Source organism: Heterodontus francisci, chromosome 3, assembly GCF_036365525.1.
Source record: "Heterodontus francisci isolate sHetFra1 chromosome 3, sHetFra1.hap1, whole genome shotgun sequence".
Classification (NCBI taxonomy): Eukaryota; Metazoa; Chordata; class Chondrichthyes; order Heterodontiformes; family Heterodontidae; genus Heterodontus; species Heterodontus francisci.
In genome coordinates, this window is record NC_090373.1 from 151,362,222 (window position 1) to 151,383,288 (window position 21,067).

At 42.6% G+C, this 21,067-nt stretch overlaps 1 protein-coding gene across 2 annotated transcripts in view; it reads left to right on the plus strand.

The window, feature by feature from the left end:
• Positions 1–21,067, plus strand: part of LOC137353107 (glutamate receptor ionotropic, kainate 2) — a 575,020-nt gene that overhangs the window by 340,734 nt on the left and 213,219 nt on the right. For both annotated transcript variants that reach the window (XM_068019103.1, XM_068019112.1), the window contains exons 8-9: positions 1,234–1,341; positions 5,210–5,323. In XM_068019103.1, the coding sequence (XP_067875204.1) occupies positions 1,234–1,341; positions 5,210–5,323 (222 nt within the window). The remainder of the gene's footprint in view (positions 1–1,233; positions 1,342–5,209; positions 5,324–21,067) is intronic.

The following is a 21,067-nucleotide window of genomic DNA, read 5'->3' on the forward strand; positions in this document are numbered from 1 at the left end:
CCTGATTTACAGCTATTTCTGGGATGTTACTTGTATTCTCTACAGTGAAAACCGATGCAAAATACCTGTTCAATTCACCTGCCATCTCCTTATTTTCCATTATTAATTCCCCAGACTCACCTTCTATAGGACCAACACTCACTTTGTTGACTTTTCTTCTTTAAATATCTATAGAAACTCTTACTATCTGTTTTTATTTGTCTAGCTAGCTTTCTCTTGTACTCTAATTTTTCCTCCTTATTAATCTTTTAGTCATTCTTTGCTGTTTTTTATATTCTGTCCAATCTTCTGACCTGCCATCCAGGTTTGTGCCATTATATGCTTTTTTTGTAATTTGGATACTGTCATTAACTTTTTTAGTCAACCACGGATGGTGGGCCCTCCCCTTGGAATTTTTCTTTCTCGTTGGAATATATCTATTCTGTGTATTCTGAAATATCCCCTTAAATGTCTGCCACTGCATCTCTATTGACCTATCCTTAACCTAATTTGCTGGTTCACTTTAGCGTGCCCCCTCTGATCTTTAATTTAAAACTTACCTCTCTGAGGCCTCTTGATCCCCAAGCTGCCTCTCCTGGTGTGACTGCTTAGGCTCTAGAGCTTTCGGCCCTCTGATTGGGCCGGCAGCATCAGCATTTCAACCCCTGCCATCCTTAATTGGATGCAAGCTTGAAGGCGGCCAACTAGGAGGCTGCCTCCGGGAAAACAGCTGAGCTGGTCCTGCTGCCAGCAAGTGTGAGCTTGGGACACCCATTTCATCCCAATGTCGGGGTCCTGAAGCCTGCGGTAAAATCTTACCCAATGGCTAAGGCATCACTTAGAAGGTATTAAGAGTGCCGGTTGGCAGTTCTTTACACTTCGTTAACCCCTGTATGGCTCTTACTGATGTGCGATGTTCAGATCTTATCCCTGAGAACTCCTGGAAGCCTCAGTGATGCTGTGTGTCACCCACAATTCTCTCTTTCCTGCCAGACTCACAATTTCTGTTGGTGCTACTCCAGATCAGTACAGGAACAGAGTAGAAGCTGCATCAAACACCAATCAGTATGTTAGTAACCAGTAGACCCCACTAGCGATAAATTTTACCGTCCACCACTTACAGTGGGTAAATCGCATAACACCAGTACAGCTGTTATAAGTGGCAGCAAATGTATGTGGTTCCAAATGAAGATAGTTAGCTTTTCCTGATGCAAATCTGTGCTTTCCTTATTTTATCTTTGTTTTTCTACCTAGGCCCACTGGGAAGGACTAACGGGCCGAATTATATTCAATAGTTCCAATGGATTGAGAACAGATTTTGATTTGGATGTGATTAGCCTCAAGGAGGAAGGCCTTGAAAAGGTACTCGGGTTTTTCTTTAAGCCTGATTAACCGATAGAAAGAAAATATGATGAATCATTGGTTATGAAATTAATACATTTATTCTGTGTCTGGCAAGATGGCTGCATAGCATTTCTGTGTCCACGTTTGAACTGCCATGAATAATTTATCTGTCAATGGAAGTACATTTAATTGTACAGAAACTAGATTCAGATCTGATATCCAGCTTAAACATACAAGGAGCAATTGTACAAGTTTGCAGGAGATGGGGAGTCCCTCATCCATTGGGAGTGCCTTTCGGAATTAAACTTCTGACCGCTTGCTGAAAGTATATAGTAATGTTGAGGTAAGTACATTTTAACGATTTTTTTTTCTTGCTGGAATTTTGTGCCCATTATTCATAAGAACATGAGAAATAAGAGTAGCACTAGGCCATTTGACCCCTTGAGCCTGCTCTGCCATTCAATAAGATCATGGCTGATCTGATTGTGGCCTTAACTCCACTTTCCTGCCTGCTTCCCATAACCCTTGACTCCCTTGTGGATCAAAAAACTGTCTAACTCAACCTTGAATATCTTCAATGACCCAACCTTCACTGCTCTCTGGTGAACAGAATTCCAAAGATTAATGACCCTCTGAGAGAAGAAATTCCTCTTCATCTCAGTCTTAAAATGGGAGACCCCGTATTTTGAAACTGTTCCCCCTAGTTCTGGATTCCCCCATGAGGGGAAACATCCTTTCAGCATCTAACTTGTCAAGCTTCCTCAAAATCTTACATGTTTCAATAAGATCACCTCTCATTCTTCTAAACAAGAATGTATAGGCCTAACCTGCTCAACCTTTCCTCATAAGGCAACCCTTTCATTCCAAGAATCATCAGTGAACCTTCTCTGAACTGTCTCCAATGCTAGTATATCCCTCCTTAAATAAGGAGACTAAAACTAGACGCAGTATTCTAGGTGTGGTCTCACCAATGTCCTGTATATTTGGAGCAATTAATTATTTTTTAGCTCCACCACCAATAATGACACCACTTGGTTTCCACCTAACTGAAATGTTTGAACGAAAAGGAGGATATCAGGCATGTCAGGCTACATAAGAGGCACTCTGTGCCTATCAGCTGGTATCTACATATCAGCACCTGCAGATAAAGGTAGTTATATCTTGCTTTAGCCACCTCACTGTTTAGCCTAGTCCCATCCTGTCACTACAAGCTCCTCTAGAGTCATATCCCCTCTCCTTGTTTTTAATAACCGTTTAAAAATCTTTGACCAAGATTCTGGTCATACCTCCTAATACCACCTCAACAGTTTGGCTTCTATTTCCTTAATCTGTGCAAATGCTCAGAAAGCTTTTTTTATGTTAGAAGATGTCACATAAGTCTCAGTAGTTATTATTGGTCTTGATTACTGCTTCCCAATGAATGCAACTTCTAAAGCTTGGTAAAATAGTATTATCTTCTCAAGGTTCCCACTAATATTATGGGGGATGAACAGGAGTACGCCATAAACATTCATCCTGTGTCTGCATTCATAACTTTACCGCACCAAAGCTTTAATGAAGACCAGGACTGTATGCATCTAATGTTCTTGGCACTGTGCTTCTGTTCGATGCCAATGTGTGGAGAATGTGCTTGTAATACTAAATCAATTTCTCTCAGCTGGTATCTTCAGTAGCTGGAGTGCACAAGGTGCCACTGTTTTGCTGCTGGAGTCACTTAGGACTAAGGTGACCCTTGTCTTGTGATGCCTATTTATTAAGATGGACCTCATGCTGCTGCATGCACAGCCTGGCTCTGTATCGTTTTAGCCACATCCGCAGTCTTCAAAGACTGTACCATCATACATGCCTATTTCTGCCCTGCTGTTATTATTGGTAGTTGCTTCTGCAGGTAAGCATGGTACCAATGATATCTGTGAAGGCTCGTCTGATGTTTGTAATTCATCCCCAATCCTTTTGAGACTGGAACAAACAGGTCTTTCTAGTCTGGTACCCCAGGCCTCAATGGCTGTGGTCTGAGCATTCATGGAAGAAGAACCAATTTCCTGTTCATAATTTCTGGCAAAGATGCATCCTTAGGTTCAGTGTCATCAGACACTCCCATACGTGATCTGGTCACCTCTATGGGAGTTGATTTATCTGCACTAAAATTACTTGCACTGTAGCAAGAATTAGGTGAGTAACAGTGAAGCACTCTTATTCTCTGGGCCAGATTTCAGTATCTTATGCTTGTGTACATGTTTAATATATCCAAAGGTTGAGCATATTAAGGCAACATTTGGTTCATGTTGCAAGCTGCTTTATTCTATTCTAAGGTGAAATGTACAGAGCGATGGATAGGATCAGAAGTACTTAGTTCAATTGGTACAACTTGTGTAATCACACAAAATAAAGAGCACCTCATGATACATCCACTTTGGTGGGTTGCCTTACTTAAAGAAAATAATTTCTCTCCACCCTGTCCCGTGTCTCGTGCCTTTTCAACTTTTTCGCAGAACCTTGCTGCCTGACAGCCTTTTTAGTATCTGTGCTCTTGAGAATAATCATTTTTACATGCACATGTGCAAATACACCTCGATCTTAACCAAACCCACCTGTTGTGAATAGGGTAGCTCCAACTGAGTCAGATGACCCTTTTATAACTGTCCACCTTTATTTGAATGGATTTTGATGTATGAATACATCATTCTCAACATGACTAAGTCACGCTTGTAGTATTTTGGAGTCTTCTTGAATAAACCAGGTTAGTTATTTCAAAATGTAGACATTTTAAACCATATGGAATTACACATCCTGCACATTTTGTGACTGAATATTTCCAGTTTGTAAATCAGCAATGCTTTTTGATTGAAATTTGTTAATTGAAATTCGGTTCATGGAAAATTGGAGCTTAGGCAGCAAGGTTTCCAGTCAAGCACTCACGTTTTATACTTTTAAAGTTATGGGTGATTTTAAGGAAGACCGGGGGATGGGAAGCTGACCAGCCCTCTGGAGCATGAGGCCTGGGAGATTTTACACCCTATTTACATTATCGGAGCCAGTTTCCCGCCCAAACCTGGTGGAAAGAGCTACATGGCTGATGGACTTGTGTGGGATTTCTGATGGCTAGGGGCCAGTGCCACTGGGAACCCAATTGAAGGGTCCCTGCCACAATGGTAAATGCAGAGAAGCATGGGACAGGGGAGCCTTGAGGTTTCCTTCTGAGTGTGGGAAAAAAATAAAAACAGACCTATCTTTCTGGGCCTCTTATGGTTCTAGTTCCTGTTGTTGACAGTTTAGTCTAGCAGGGAAGCCATGAAGGCTTGATATTGACATCATCGGAGCCCAATCTGCATATTTAAAGAAGAATCCTGTTTCTTCCATTGGTTGACTCACTTACATGCTCAAAAGAGCAAGTTAATATCCTGCAGAAAGGCAGCAGAACCAGAGGAGGTACCATTGCATGGTGCATTTCACGCCCCATGAGTGAAATTCAGAACTCGAGTCAAGTTTTTTCGGGGTGCTTCAGTTTGGACTAGGGTGAAACATTTCTCGTTCTGGTGTTTGTTTTACTGGAGGATTGCCTCAAGTTTCTTTAATCGCAAGTTCAGTCAGTCAGTCATACCTGAAGGCCATGAGTTGGGGGTGCAGCATCTCACACTAGGGGTTATTAGGAACTCCTTCTGCTCTAAAAGGTCACCAAAGAGCAAACTCCATGGGGGAGGGAAGGAAACAAGAAAAGAAATTAGAGTGAAAACATAATTCCTGATTTGTTATTTGTTAATTATTGGAAATTCTATTGCATTCAATTATAATTTAAGAAAGAAATTATCTTCCAGTAATGAGGCTTTTAAGGCTTCACTATGAAAGTGCTCAGTTTCATAATTGCATCTGTTACTCTCCATCATAGATTGGGACCTGGGAAACAAGCAGTGGATTGAACATGACTGACAATCACAAAGGAAAGACAGCTAACATCACTGATTCATTATCCAACCGATCATTAGTTGTTACAACGATCCTGGTAAGTTATTATACATTTCTTACCTTTGCTTTGTGACATAGTGTTTCACTAAAGTGCAAATGGTGATGTAGCACACAGGATTTGTCAACTGAAATTAATAGGCCTAGTAGGCAATGATATGGTGCATCTAGATAGTAAGATTTGTCTCTGACACGAAGGTCTGGTTTGAAACATTCTTGCATAAAATACAAGATGAAATATTTTGAAATATAATTGCCTTAAACATTTGATTTTGAGAAAACTAAGCAACAGCATCAAGCCCATAATGCAAAAAAATGAAAGACGTAAGATGAAAGATAAGGTAACTTAGCAAGTAGCAGTTGGGTGATGACAAGTCTACATTTTAAAAACATCCATCATCTAGGAGCAATAGAAGACTGAGGGATGTAAGGAATCCTGCAATAATGAGATTCTTGTGCTACGATGTACATTATGTAACTGAGTATTAACCAATTTACAAATTCTACTGTGTTCTGAGAAAGACGGTTACTGTCAAAAAAGATACTGGAAAATTGGTGACTTGGATTACAGATGCTTAAAGTGGGCTCTTAAACTTTTGAAACTATGAACCATGTTTTCCTCTGTAATAGATTTCATGCAAACATACAGTATCATTCGAATGTGACACAGCAATAAAAGACAATGGGGGCAATTGGTCTTTAGTGGTAGTGCAGAAGGATTATATTGAATAGTCAATCTGTTTTAACCCATGCCAGATTTCCTTTTCCATTGAAGTTTGTATCTAGTGATTATTGCAGAACAGAGGACATCCCAAACGGAAATGCACAAGTTACAGATCTTCTGAAGATGAGCTGGATATCTAATTCAATTTTTATGCTACAGGCTCCTTCTGGGTACCAGAGTGGGTATTGCAGGAATCAGGCATTTTTCTGTACAAAACTACATTTGTGAAAGCAGCTTAACTTTTTCTAAAATTCTGGCTCTTGCATGGTTTGTAGTAAGATTGACTGCATGGATATAGACATTTGTGGGCCTGCCAAAAAGCCCATGGCATGCCAACACCAGATAATATTGGTCATTGTGCACAGTTCCTGGGGAATACATGTGAAGCATAATTTTCTGACTGGGCTCCCAGTGGGGATTCTCATAAACATTTGAAACATCACATACAGTGCACACTAGAATTCCTGAGATTTAGCGCTCTCTGTGGGTGTGGGAGGAAGATGGTCTGCTGGGAGTATAAATTATTCATGTGGCAGTTTCATTCCGAAGCAATCTGATAAAACATGGCTCTTTGAAAGAGAAGGAAGGATGGAGATTTGGACCCTTGGAGATATGAGTGCAACAACCTCGGGGGCGACAATTATTCTGTAAATCTGTGCCCTAGCAGAGACCAGATACAACAAAGAGGCAGACCAGATTTGGAATCCTAAAACCAGTCTATCCAAAGACATGTTTACAATCACAGATCTGTTAGTTGCTTTACCTGTTATGTTTTTGCTAAGACTGTTCAGTTAGCTTTACTTTTGGACAACTGACTTACTTTCTATGACAGTTAAGTCATGTTAAAATTTAAATAGTCCAATGAGGGTAAATTCAGTGACCCATTGCACTCAGTGAAGAACCACTCTCAAGCGGAATGCATTTCTCAAAACTTTAGTACACTCAATTACAAACTTTCTGACCTATGTGTTAGTTAAGTGGCTTGTTGGTTGCTTGAAATGGTTGTTATTAGAAGCTCATTATGATTGGTCGGGTTTTGGTTGTGCTTACAAATTAATTTGTACAGAACTATGCACTGTAAAATCACTTGCCTTTTATTTAGCAATCGAAACAATGAAATAAATGTATTTGCTTTTCTTTGAAAAAGAAACAAAGGAATGTTATGGCCCATGAGTGAACCGTAGTTCCCCACATAAGATCGTTGCTTAATTTTGAGCTGAAGAAAACCTATGTGAAGTGGTTTCTTTCTGTAATCCTGTTTAACGTGTGCATTCATCGTGGGTTTATTAAATTCTTCCTGTGCACTTCTGGCCATTATTCAGAGACACAGGAGATCTGTTTTTGTCCTGCATTAGCTATCAATGTTCAGGCTGTTTTAAATATAATGTCAGCAACACAAGCCTACACTAAGGCAATACTTTATTGTTATAATAAAAGATGTGAACATGAAATATTAATCAGTGCAGTACAATGCACATCCAAAATACAGGAATTCTGTGGAGGTTCTCCAGGCAGAAGATTGGTGGAATCCCCAGAGAAACTTTATAAAAAGACTAAAAATGCCCATTTACATCGTTTCTCCAGGGTTGTTGCTGATCTCCTACCAAGATTTTGGCAGGAGATCAGAATAACTGCAAGTATTCAGGGCCATACCATTTGACAGATTACATTAGGATTACCTGAGGTTTGAACCTAGCTGCATGCTTCTGCAACCTATGCTTCAAAGTGGTGACTCAAGTCTCAATGTTGCTGGGTGTGTCTATTTACAGTGAAGTGCGGCCCATCTTTGTTTTATTTTCTTTTTGTATTGAGCACTGCTACTTCTCTGCCATCTGGATCCAAGCTAAGCAGTGTGTGCACACTATAAAAAGATTTACAATGACTATTGAAGAAAATCTTGCAATTTCTTTTGTGGAATCTCAATGGCTTATAATTTTGACTTTGTCCGATGGTGTAAAACAGGTAGTAGCGAACTGGCATCCCATCTTACATCTCAATTTTTATTTCCACTGACTTCAAATTACCCCTTTTTTATGGTTTGAAAGATCTGTAGGACAGGAAATTTCAGGAAACCCTCATGTATTTTTTTCAGGGGCTGAAAATCCTGTGAAATATTCAAATTGCTTTATGCTCGAGAGTGCACATGTCACAGATCCAACCCTGAGGAAGGATGAAAGATCTGTTCACTGAACAGCAGCCGAATTTATACTGATTTTCTTTTTGAATTGTCTACTCTCTCACTGTCTGTCCCACTTTTCTGATCCCTGTCTGATTGGCACAGTTGCACTCCATCAGTCATTTAGACATTTTCTTGTCCTATACGACAACATAGCAAATGCTATTTGTTGCAGTTACATCAAGGCTGACTGAGCAGACGACTGGTTGCAATGCATTCCCATACAGGCATCCCAGTGCATCTTATTGGAACAATCTCAATCAGGCTGAGGAGTAGTGAAGGAGCAGCAATTACTTCAGCATAACGTTTGAAATTAGATCCCTGTACTAATTTTCTATAATACTGATTGTTATGAATTTTGTATACATATATATATGTGTATATTTTATATATATGTATATATATCATGAATGGGCATATTCAGCATCTTCTCTGAAACAGTAAAATAAAATGTCCCAAAGCTAATATTAGGTATATATATAAAGTAGAAAACATGCTCTGGTTTTGAAAACAATGGGAGAATTATTTCACAATATAAGACTTAGAAATAGCACAACCATTTTTGTGCAATTTGGGAGTAATTCTGGTTGCAGGGGAATTTACACTCAACACATGGCTCTCTGGAGACAGGGGTGTGTCCCTTCTGTCTTGCTCCCAGCCTTGTGTCATTGCTACAGTGGGGGCACTTCCGGTCGTATTCATAGGCTTCTCCAGTAATTCCACCTGAAACAACCCAACAGGATCAGCCGAACCTGTGTCTTCTGAGAGGAGGTGAGGGTTCCATTGTGAGTTAATGTTGTGCCGAAAGCTGAAAAGGCAAACAACTATTGTTCCCAAAAGGATCAAACACTGTTGGCACAAGGGCCAGCTGTTGAGAGATCTCATTTTTTTTTGTAGGTATCATCCCGTCTTCAGCCCGTGCAGCATCTTTTCCCATTTTTCTATTTATTCATTCACAGGATGTGGGCATCGCTGTTGACACCAGCATTTATTGTTCAATCCTAGTTTCCCTTGAGAAGGGAATGGTGAGTTCCTTCTTGACCCGCTGCAATCTGTGTGGAGAAGGTACCCCCACTGTGCTAATAGGTGGGGATTTCAGGATTTTGACCCAACGATGATGAAGGAATAGCGATTATATATTCAAGTCAGGATGATGTGTTACTTAGGAACATAGAAATATAGCAACAGAAGTAGACCGTTTAGCCGCTCGTGGGATAACTTCACATCCCTAAAAATCTTTGGCTAACCTTGTCACCCACCCATGGCTCAGTGGATAGCACTCTTGGCTCAGTGGATAGCACTCTTGTTTCAAAGATCAGAAAGTTGTGGGTTTGAGTCCTATTGCAGAAACTTGAGCACAAAAATCTGGACTGATACTCCAGTACATTACTGAGGGAGTGCTGCACTGTTCATGAAGCTGTCTTTCAGACAACATCAAACTGAGATTCTATCAAGTGGGCATAAAAGATCCTATGGGTGGAATTTAATGGATCCCTCGGGAGCAGATTGGTAGGTGGGGGTGGAGTACTTGTCATCTTCCCAATGCTGTGGAATTCTATCAGCGGTGGGGAAGGTGGAGGACATCCTGAGGTCATTAAAGGTGCTATATATATGTTAGTCTTTCGTTAAGAAAAATCTATCAATCTCAGATTTAGAATTAACAAATGATATGGCATCAATTGTCATTTGCGGAAGAATGTTACAAACTTCTACCACACTTTGTATGTACAAGTGTTTCCTAATTTCACTTCTGAAAGATATGACTCTGATTTTTACACTGTACCCCCCTAGTACTAGACTTCCCAACCAGCGGAAATCGTTTCTCTTTATCGACCCTTTCTGTTCCTCTTAATATCTTGAAAACTTCTTTCAAATCACCCCTTAACCTTCTAAATTCCAGGGAATACAACCCTAGTTTGTGTAATCTCTCCTCATAATTTAACCCTTGCAATTCAAGTATCATTCTGGTAAATATATGGTGGATGCCCTCCAAGGCCAGAATCCCCTTCCTACCCACAGTTGGTGTGGTCCATTGAGGGTTTTTTTTTAATAGCTGTAGCATAACTTGTGAACTTGGAGGTTATGATGTGCCCACGTGCTGGCTGCCCTTGTCCTTCTAAGGTGGTAGTGGTTGGTACTTTGGGAGGTGTTTGAACCTCCTTTTGGAGTGGCATGGTGCCACTTTAACTTTCTGCTGCCTCCATGCAGCAGCCACTTCTATTGGGCCACTACAGGCTGGATGCTCAGCTTTATTATTTAAATGACCCTAGGATTTTGGACAGGGTAATGGAAGGAGCTTTTTAGTCAGCAGAAATTCTGCTTCATTGCACTTCCAACGATACAATGTCCCTGTGTAATATGTGAGTGAAGACATGTTCATGCAAGGCTAAGCTGATGTACTGACGCTGCCTGCATTTTCTAATGTTTCTAAGGTTAAATATTTTATCTTATCTCTGTCACAAATTAATACTCAAGCCTCTCTGTCATAATATTAGTGAGATGCACAAATGACCTCAGACTCCTGCGGAAGGTAATCCTGATATAAAAAATAGCTAACTTGTAGTCACTTGTAGGAGCCCATGCATATCCTGTCAGTTGATTTATTCAGTAACATTGATGCAAAGCTATGGGAGATTGACTGCCAATTTGCTCTCTGCTTTGCTGTGTGTGAGAGAGTTATCAAGTTTACGGTATAGGTAAACCCACAGTAACGTTTATTCATGCAAGGACAGAATTTCAGCATGAAGGGTTTATTCAATCATGTAACCTAGCAAAATATTTTGAATAAATGGTTGTCCAGTGGACAAAGAGTTCAGACTGATGAGCATTAACAGTCTGCATTTTTGGTGTCTGTTTAATTAGTCTGAAGTTGAGTGGTTAATACCACCTTGTTAGCATCACATTCTTACAATTCATCTGGAATACTTGCTAATGAACGTGGTCAGTTTGTTACTAATAGTGTCGCTTACTTTACTTACATAAGTTTGAAGCTGCTTCAAACTTTCTGGTATTTAAACTGAACAAATCGCTTTTGACATTGCCGCCATGGAGATGGTTAATAGTGATTCAAAACTTTGAGCCAGAACAATGTCAAGTCAAAGCAACTGTAGATTGCAGTTGATACACCAAAACCTTGAGCACAGTGAGCTTTGGTTACTTTCTGGTTTGGGGACAGGAAATCATCACTTTCTAACTTCCCTATTTCAGGTTTCACCCTGAATATCGTGGTGACCCACCAGATGGTGTTACTAAAGAACAGGGTTCAGTTGATTTAGGTTAAAACAACCAATAAATAACAAATATAAAGTAAACACAAATGAGTTATTGAATCCCAGAACTGAGATCATTCTTTGTCTGTATAAACTGGGCTTCTTCGATTTGCAATACCACAGTTCAGTTCTGTTTTATTATTCACTCTGCAATAGCATATATCCACTCTGACACATACTTATGTCCAGTTTAACACCACTTCTTGCTGTGTGGTCAAATGTGTCTGGCACAAAGAGGTTGATAGATGGACTTTGAATGTTATAAAACTACAGAGCAAGACTACTGGCACTCTCCTCTTCCCATCCATTATTGTGAGCTTGCTTCTGTTGCAAACAAAATCCTTCTTTGGCTCCTGACCCTCCATGTGTTTATGGCCTATGTTACAGACAGATGGTAAGGGATGTGCGTGGTTCCTACTGTTCACCTCCCAACTGACCACATTCGTGGTTTATTTAATGATGAGTTAGCCCCTGAGTGTTTTACTTGCCAAATAAACAGACAGTGACAGGTTTTCTTGTAGGTTTAAATATGAACAATATTCATTCCCCAAAATGTTTGCAACACCACTCACGCACGCATTCACCCTCACATGCATTATCAAGGGAAGATAGATAGAAGGTAAAGGGTAAGAGTTCAAGAAGCGGTAAGTGTTCATGATTTGCAGTAAATCTGTTGAATCTACTAAGAAGGATAGTCTTTTTAAAGGTGCAGGCCTGGGTGTTTATAGTCTTGAACTTGTGGAGGTGTTGTAGATTTCTGGTGTTTAAGACTTCAGACTGGAGGTGGCAGTCACTTTCAGTTCTCTGCTGCAACAAGTTGAAGTGTAGAATTCAAAGCAGGGCTTCTTGTTATTGTTTAGGCTGGATCTTTCCACAGCGACTGGCTTGACTGCCTTCTGTGATGTGGCTGTGATCCCTCCCTCTCTCTCCAGAGGGTTACCTTTTACGGTCACAAGTCATCATATGAGTATTTCTGGCACCTGATACATGTTCTTCTCCCCTGGTGTGATGACACAATGGACAAGGATGTGGAATTTATGGCCATCCATTAATGTCTGGATGAGTATCATTCTGTTATGATGTGTTTACTTCCCACCTTTATTGTTTCAGAAGAAATCCATTCAATTCAGGAATGTCTCTTGATGGTTTCAGGATTGGTGTAGTCGACACCTCTTAGTCTGGAATGTTTCATTTTATCCTTTCGAGATAGTGAGTCAATTTTTGAAGACACAGGCCAGGTCATCTGACCTTCGGTGGCTATTTTGTCCATTTTTTAAAGGGAAAGTCAATTTCAAATATTCCACATTGCATAAAGTATATATCTTAAAAGTAGGAATATGATATATCTTTACTGGGAATGACACCAACATGATTCCACTCATTTACTGAGAACGTGTTCTGGGTTCAGTGTTGGAGAACCATCTCCACAGGTTCATAAAAACATATGAAATAGGAGCAGGAGTAGACCACACGGCTTCTAGAGCCTGTTTTGCCATTCAATATGATAATAGTTGATTGCCCATTCCACATATCCCTTGATCCTATCTATCTCAGACTTGAATATACTCAACAATGAAGCATCCATATCCGTCTGGGGTAGAGAATTCCAAAGATTCACAACCTTCTGAGAGAAGAAATTTCTCCTCATTTCAGTCCTAAATGATCAACTCCTTATCCTGAGACTGTGCTGCAATGTTCTAGATTCCCCAGTTAGGGGAAATAAACTTTCATGTCTACCCTATCAAGCCCCTTCAGAATCTTGTACATTTCAATGAGATCACCTCTCATTCTTCTAAACTCCATAGAGTACAGGCCCAGTTTACTCAGCCTCTCATCATAGGACAACCCTCTCAACTCAGAAACCAATCCTTCTACAACCTGCAAGGTAAGTATATCCTTCCTTAGATTATGGAGGCAAAACTGTGCACATTGGATTGTCTTCCCATATGTGAGCTAGTGACAGAATGGAAGTACCTATTGCCCAAGTGAATATAATGCTAACTTGCTGCAATTTACTTCTGGTTGTACCCTTTTGCCATGCAGGGTGGATTTGGTGCAGTAACTGACAGAGTAACTGCTGCTGGGAGGGAGGAAAATTCAGCACTGGGGCTGCCTTAGGGTCATCCATTTTTCAGCAGCGAATGCCAGATATCTCAAGGACCAGCACCCTTGGAGGTGTCAGCAACTGGAAGAGATTTAAATCTGCTGGCCATCCCAGGTCCACAATTGCTGTCAGTTCATCACCAACTCATCACGTCTCACTCTTCTCAAGCACAGAAAATGCTCATTTGTGAGGAAGTGATTAGTGAATTCTGAGAGTTTGCACTGAATGAAATACTGAGCAACAGTGAGAATAAGAACCTGGGAGTGGAGAACAAGGAGAATATCACCCAGCCTGTGCTAAGTACTAATGGGCTACCAAGAGAGGCTGTACATTTTGCTGTCTATCCAGAAAGTGGTACTGAGCCTACTTCCTTAATGTCTCTTCAAATGCCTGCTTCACGTCCCTGCTGCAACTCTGGTTTGTCCTGATCAACCAGTGACAGTGCCAATGTCAACACTGGCTGCCATTGGGAAAAGCAATCTTAAGTATCACATCAACAAATAAATCTAATTACTCACCACACTCACCTACCACAATTGCTGCTGCTCCCAATCCCAAGAAGTCCCACTTCCCACCTCCAGGCCCACCGATCCCTGCCCGGCCCACCCGACAGCAAGTCCAAGGACCCTGATTCACATACCTGTCTGCTGCTGCGCAAACTTAGACCACTTACTTCATGCTGCCTCCTCCCGCAGGGCCACCTTCATTATTTTGTTTTTTACTGATTTAGTCACGGGATGTGGATATCACTGGCAAGGCCAGAATTTATTGCCCCTTCCTGGTTTCCATTGAGGAGGTAGTGGTGAGTTGCCTCCTTGAACATCTGCAGTCCATGTGATGTAGGTACACCCAAGTGCTCTTAGGTAGGATTTTGACCCAGCAACAATGATAAACAGCAATAGATTTCCAAAGCAGAATCGTATGTAACTTGGAGGATAGCTTGGAGGTGGTGGTGTCATAAGTGTCTGCTGCTCTTGACCTTCTAGAAGGTATAGGCTGCGGGTTTGGAAGGTGCTGTTGAAGGACCCTTGTCAAGTTGCTGTCGTGCATCTTGTTTGTGGTTATCACTGCTGCCACTGTGCGTCGGTGGTGGAGGGAGTGAATTTTTAAGATGGGGTGCCGATCAAGCGGGCTGATTTGTCCTGGATGGTGTTGAGCTTCTTGAGTGTTGTTGGACTGATCCAGGCAAGTGGAGGGTATTCCATCACACTCCTGACTTGTGCCTTGTAGATGGTGGAGAGGCTTTGGGGAGTCAGGAGGTGAGTTACGCGCTGCAGAATTCCTAGCCTTTGATCTACTCTTGTCGCCATTGGATTGTTGATGGAGTCTGAGGCCCAATATCTGGGGATCTTCGATTCATACACAGGGGCATAGTGCTAGGCCAGGGGGAGAGGAATGCCCAAAGGTTGACCCTCCTGAATTTAGTGCTGATTGACTGTGCTTGCGCCAAAAGTTGGAGAAGACGGGTCAGACAGGTTAGCCACTTGACTCCAGCTGGCAAAATGGGCCTCAGGTAGGCCTTAAAGGAGATTTTTTTTTGGCAGGAAAGTGTTGGTTCTATATGAGACTGGTATTTTAGAGACCATGTGCATTACTGTCCCATTTTACTCCATCATCTACTGCAAAACAGTAATTCACCGAAAAGCTATCAAGACTCATGTAGGAAAAATGTCACTTGGGAAAAGTATTATGGGGTGACCAGTACTATTAGAGCTCTATCCCAGGAAGTGGTTAATGTCCACCGGAGAGAAGGAGAGAAGATTTTCAGATAATGAGGAGAATTTAATGCGCCGTTTAAAGCTGGAATGGTGGCGTGGGGGGATGGAGAATTGCGTCAGAAGCATCCACCTGGAAATCTGGCATCATGATGTTGGTTACGGATTTTTATCAGCAGTGGGAAAGCACCAAGACAGCATTGCAACCACGATGCGATGGGAATCTAATTTAAATTACCGAGCAGTTAATTGAAATGCACTTGCATCAATTCACCTCGATTTAATGATGAGCATGATTTAGCGGATGGGGGAGGTGGGGAGCGGCATTCACATGCTTTCGGGGTCACGATGGTTAAAAGCTGGTGGCACTAAGGCGAGAGGCTTCAATGGTGCAACAGGTCAGCAACCTTGAACAGAGCTGCATTGGGGAAATGAGAGCTGCAAAGGCCATTTTCAGACTGTGTTGCTGAGTGCTCTGCAAGTGGGGGTCAGGGTCTCAAGTCTCTGCAAGGGGGATGGGGGGTTAGGGTTTCGGGGTCTCTGATGGGGGGGATGTTGGGATGTTGGGGTCTCTGACAGGGGGGTCGGAGTCTCAGTTGCTCTGCAAGGGGGAGGCTTGGGTTGGGTGGCTGTATCGGGTGACCAAGCTATTTTGTGAGGTGTTCAGTCACTCATACTGCTGGATGAGAGCGTAAGTCATCAATAAGGGTGGGCACTGAGGGCCATCAGGGAGTCCACCGAGGGAAGTGTCTAAAAGCTCAGTTGCCAAGGCAGGATCTTCTCTGCGTCGATAGTGCTCTGTAGGCCCACTGGTCACCTGGCATGAGTCTCATACACCTGATGTTTTGGTAGGAACAGCGTGCTGTATGCTGTCAATACCAGAGGCTTGTCATCAGCCTGGGGCTCAGCATGGGCTGGTCCCCCATAGTCTTCTGACTGTCAGAGGCCTTGGCTGTCTCGGCCTCAGCCAGTTGCTCGGGTGTGTGTGCAGTGCTCTCACCAGCTTGTGACTCTGATTCTACAGCTGAGCAGAAACCCACCGAGGTGAAAGTATCTGCCCTAGTGGAAGCTGCAGGAAAGTCAAGGGATGATGCATTCTCCGACTGTTGATCCTCCTCAGAGGAGGAATTATATTCCTCTTCTACTGCAGTCTCCTGCAGCGCCGACCTGCATGAGAGAACTCAAACATGTGTGGGTTAGCATAAGCAGATCTCGCCGTGCCACCCATGCATGATGGGTGTCCCCAGAAGTGTGCTGGATGTCGAAGGAAGACCATCCTCAACCTCTTGTGTGGAGATTCCAGTCGCACTATTTGCTATTGAGTGGCCGCCCTGGGTGCCCACTAACTCAAGTGCCTCCTCCACAGCGATGGAGAGAGCCTGATGTCTGGGATGCCTCCACCAGTCCACGATGTCTCCCTCCTGTTATGGGCCCTCTTTTCCTGCGTGGAAAGAGGAAGACATTCATACTTCGCAGAGGGATCAATGGCAGCCCCTCGTCCCCTGCGGGGTTCCTATATAGCTCATCCTCCCATCAGCTCTCAGGACAGTTAATGGGGGTGAGCTGTGAATGAAAGTGGTCTGTGGTTGTGATACAGCCATGCATCTGTCAGGATGAGACAATGCTTAACCCCCTCTGCCAGCGCCTTTGTAGTGCCTGCCTCCCCATGTCCCGCTTCCTCCTGCATTGCCACATGCAAACCCTAAAAAGGCGAGAGGTAAGGAACACTCACCTCCATATAATGAAGGATGTCGTTGACCCTCTTGCGGTACTGCACCCATGTTCAGGGGTGACCCCATGGCTGCTGACCTCCTATGTAGTCTTCGTCCAGGCTTGTTTGGTCAGGTGGGAGGACACCTTCTTGCCATCGCTGGGGAAGAGCACCACCTGCATTTCCCTTGCAGCCTGGAGGAGAATCTCGAGGGAGGCATCACTAAACCGTGGGAACACCAGGTGTCTTCCTTCAGCCATGGTCGCTGTAGGCTTGGGTTCAGCTGCTTGCCTATCAGGCAGCAGAGGCAGAAGAAAGGATCATGGGGCAGCAGAGGCAGCAGAAGGGGTCCTGGGGCAGCAAATGTCAGTCAGGAAGGCACTCTTTCAAACCAGGCAGGAGTGAATGCAAGGCTGGCATTTACCAGCACCTGCTGCAGAGTCATCTGACGTCCTAGTCGGCATCTCGCCTCCCGCCCCCACTGCTTGATTGGAGAGCCCCACGCCTCCAGTCTGCAAAATGGCCGCCCACTGCATGATCACGGTGGGGCAACCCCCAAGTGACAAGCAGGAGCAGCGCCCATTTCTGGGCGGCGGTGGGCTCAATGTATTCAGCCCAATGTTGGTGAGAAAAGAGGAAAAGAAATTAACGGCCCAGGAAAGCCTGTTACTCTTGGATTATCAGGTTTGAAGCAGCTACCTTGCTGGAATGATTTATTGGTGCTTAATCCAATTGCTCATTTAGTAAACAAATGTATTCCCGATACTGCACTGCCTTCACAAGATTAACTCTGAACAGAGATATGATTTTATCAGGGATGACACAACATTAATAATGAACTGGAACATTTTCAACTAGAGGTTAGTGTGAGTTTGATCTGACAGATTGATAATAAGTTAGTTGTATTCTATTCTGTACTGTAATATTCAACATTATTATTCTATAGACAAGACGACTCTTCTCTTCTAAAGATTTGGTTGGTATTTTCTCAGTTCATGTACTATTGAAAACATAAACTGTGCACAAGTATGTGAAATGTCATTTAGCTGCCACTGTGATTTCTTCCAACTCAGAGCAATTAAATACTTACGTTCAGCTTTCATTTCATAGCATTATAACCAAGTTTGTTACCAGTGTTCTTTCACTTGTAAGAAAGACCTTTAGGGAGCATTCACACTGATGGAACTAGTTTGTGATCACCAATAAGGGCACATTATATTTTCTAATTTTCCTACCTGAAAACTTTCTCCTGAAGCTGGTGGCTCATGCTCAGTTATTGCTTCACAGGAAGCAATATATTTAAAATAAAAACAGAAAGTGCTGGAAAAACTCAGCAGGTCTGGCAGCATCTGTGGAGAGAGAAGCAGAGTTTACGTTTCAGGTCAGTGACCCTTCTTCAGAACTGGAGCAGTTCTGAAGAAGGGTCATTGACCTGAAACGTAAACTCTGCTTCTCTCTCCACAGATGCTGCCAGACCTGCTGAGTGGTTCCAGCACTTTCTGTTTTTATTTCAGATTTGCAGCATCCGCAGTATTTTGCTTTTATACCAATCTATTTTACTCTAGACTGGTGGCAGTCTAACTTAATTGGTGGCAATGGGAAGTGGTCAGAATAGCATCATAGGAACATAGGAGCAGGAGTAGGTCATTCAGCCCATCCAGCCTGCCCTGCCATTCAATATGATCATAGCTGATCATCCACTTCAATGCCTTTTTCCCCACACTATCCTCATATCCCCTTATGTCATTTGTATTTAGAAATCCATCAATCTCTGCTTTAAACATACTCAATGACTGAGCTTCCACAGCTCTCTGGGGTAGAGAATTCCAAAGATTCACAACCCTCTGAGTAAATAAATTTCTCCTCATCTCTGTCCTAAGTGGCTTCCCCCTTATTTTGAAATTGTGTTCCCTGTTTCAAGACTCCCCAACCAGGGGAAACATCTTAGCTGCATCTACCCTGTCTATCCCTTTAAGTATTTTGTAGGTTTCAATTAGATCACCTCTCATTCTTCAAAACTCTATAGAGAGTACAGGCCCAGTTTCCCCAATCTCTCTTCATAGGACAGTCCTGCCATCCCGAGAACAGGTCTGGTGAACCTTTGTAACACTCCCTCTATGGCAATAATATCCTTCCTAAGGTAAGGGGACCAAAACTGCACACAGTACTCCAGATGCAGTCAAAACAAGGTTCTATACAATTGAAGCAAGACTTCAGTACTCCTGTACTCAAATCTTCTAGCGATAAAGGCTAACATACCATTAAGCTTCCTAACTGCTTGCTGCACCTGCATGTTAGCTTTCAGTGACTTATTGACAAGGACACCCAGCTCCCTTTGTAGATCGACACTTTCTAATCTCTTACCAGATCATTGCTATCCAAGTGTCCATTTATCACATCCTTTAGAATAGATTCTACCATTTTTCCAAGACTGATGTAAGGCTAACAGGCCTATAATTCCCTGTTTTCTCTCTCTCTCGCTTCTTAAATAGTGGGGTGACATTTGTGATCTTCCAATCTGCAGGAAGTGCTCCAGAATTTATAGAATTTTGGAAGATGATCACCAATACATCTACTATCTCCATAGCTACCTCCTTCGACACTCTTGAATATAGAATATCAGGTCCAGGGGACTTATCAACCTTCAGCCCCATTAATTTCTCCAATACGACCTTCTTACTAATACTAATTTCCTTCAATTCCTCATTCCACCTAATCCCTTGGATTTCTAATTCTGGGAGATTTTTTGTGTCTTCCTCAGTGAAGACAGACACAAAGTAATCATGTAGCTTCTTTGCCATTTCTCTATTCCCCATTATAAATTCTCCTGACTCTGCCTGTAATGGACCCATCCCTAAAGGTTCTTTTACAACAAGATTATGAATTATCCCTTTCTCATGACATAAAAGTAGATTTAAAATAGCCCGTTCTCTAGTCGGTTCCTTAACATACTGCTCTAGAAAACCATCGCTAACACACTCTAGAAACTCGTCCTCCACAGCATTAGTGCTCATTCGGTTTACCTAGTCTATATGCAGATTGAAGTTACCCATGATTACTGTAATACCCATGCCACATGCTTCTCTAATCTCCTAATTAATACCAAGCCCCACACTACCACTACTGTTTGGTGGCCTGTAAACAACTCTTACTAATGTTTGCTCCACCCAAACAGTTTCCACATTTTGTTCTTCCGATCTGAGATCCCTTATTATCGGTGCAACACCACCTCCTTTTCCTTTTTGCCTGACCTTCCTAAATGTTGAATAGCCTTGAATATTCAGTTCCCAGTCTTGGTCACCCTGTAGCCACGGTTCCATTATGGCAATTACATCACACCCATTTACCTCTGTTTGGGCCATTAAATCATCTACCTTGTTGCGAATGCTGCGTGCATTCAGTTAGAGTGCCCTGTACCTTGTCTTCCTGACATTATTCTGCATTCTAAGCCTAGTTGATGCTCGCCTTTGTTTTGCCTGCCTTCTAATCTCACTTGCTACTTTTCTACCTCCTGTTACCAGCTTTACTTCTTTCCAATTTGAGCTACCCTTCAGATTCCCATCCTCCTGACAAGCTAGTTTAAACCCTCTGCAACAGCACTAGCAAATCTCCCTGCAAGGATATTAGTTCCGGTCCTGTTAAGGTGTAGCCTGTCCATCTTGTACAGGTCCCACTTGCCCCAGAACTGGTCCCAATGCCTCAGAAATCTGATGCCCTCCCTCCTACATCAATTCTCCAGCCATGTGTTCAATTGATCAATCCTTATATTCCTATGCTCACTAGCATGTGGCACTGGGAGTAATCCTGAGATTACTGCTTTGGAGGTACTGCTTTTTAATTTCTTCCCTAACTGCCTAAAATCTACTTTCAGAACCTCATCCCTCTTCCTACCTGTGTCATTGGTACCAACGTGGACCATGACCTCTGGCTTTTCACCCTCCCCCAGAAGGATATCCTGCAGCTGCTTCGTGACATCCTTGACCCTGGCACCAGGGAGGCAACAGACCATTCTGGAATCATGTTTACTGCCAGGGAAACACCTATCTGACTCCTTAACTATCGAATTCCCGATCACTATTGCTCTT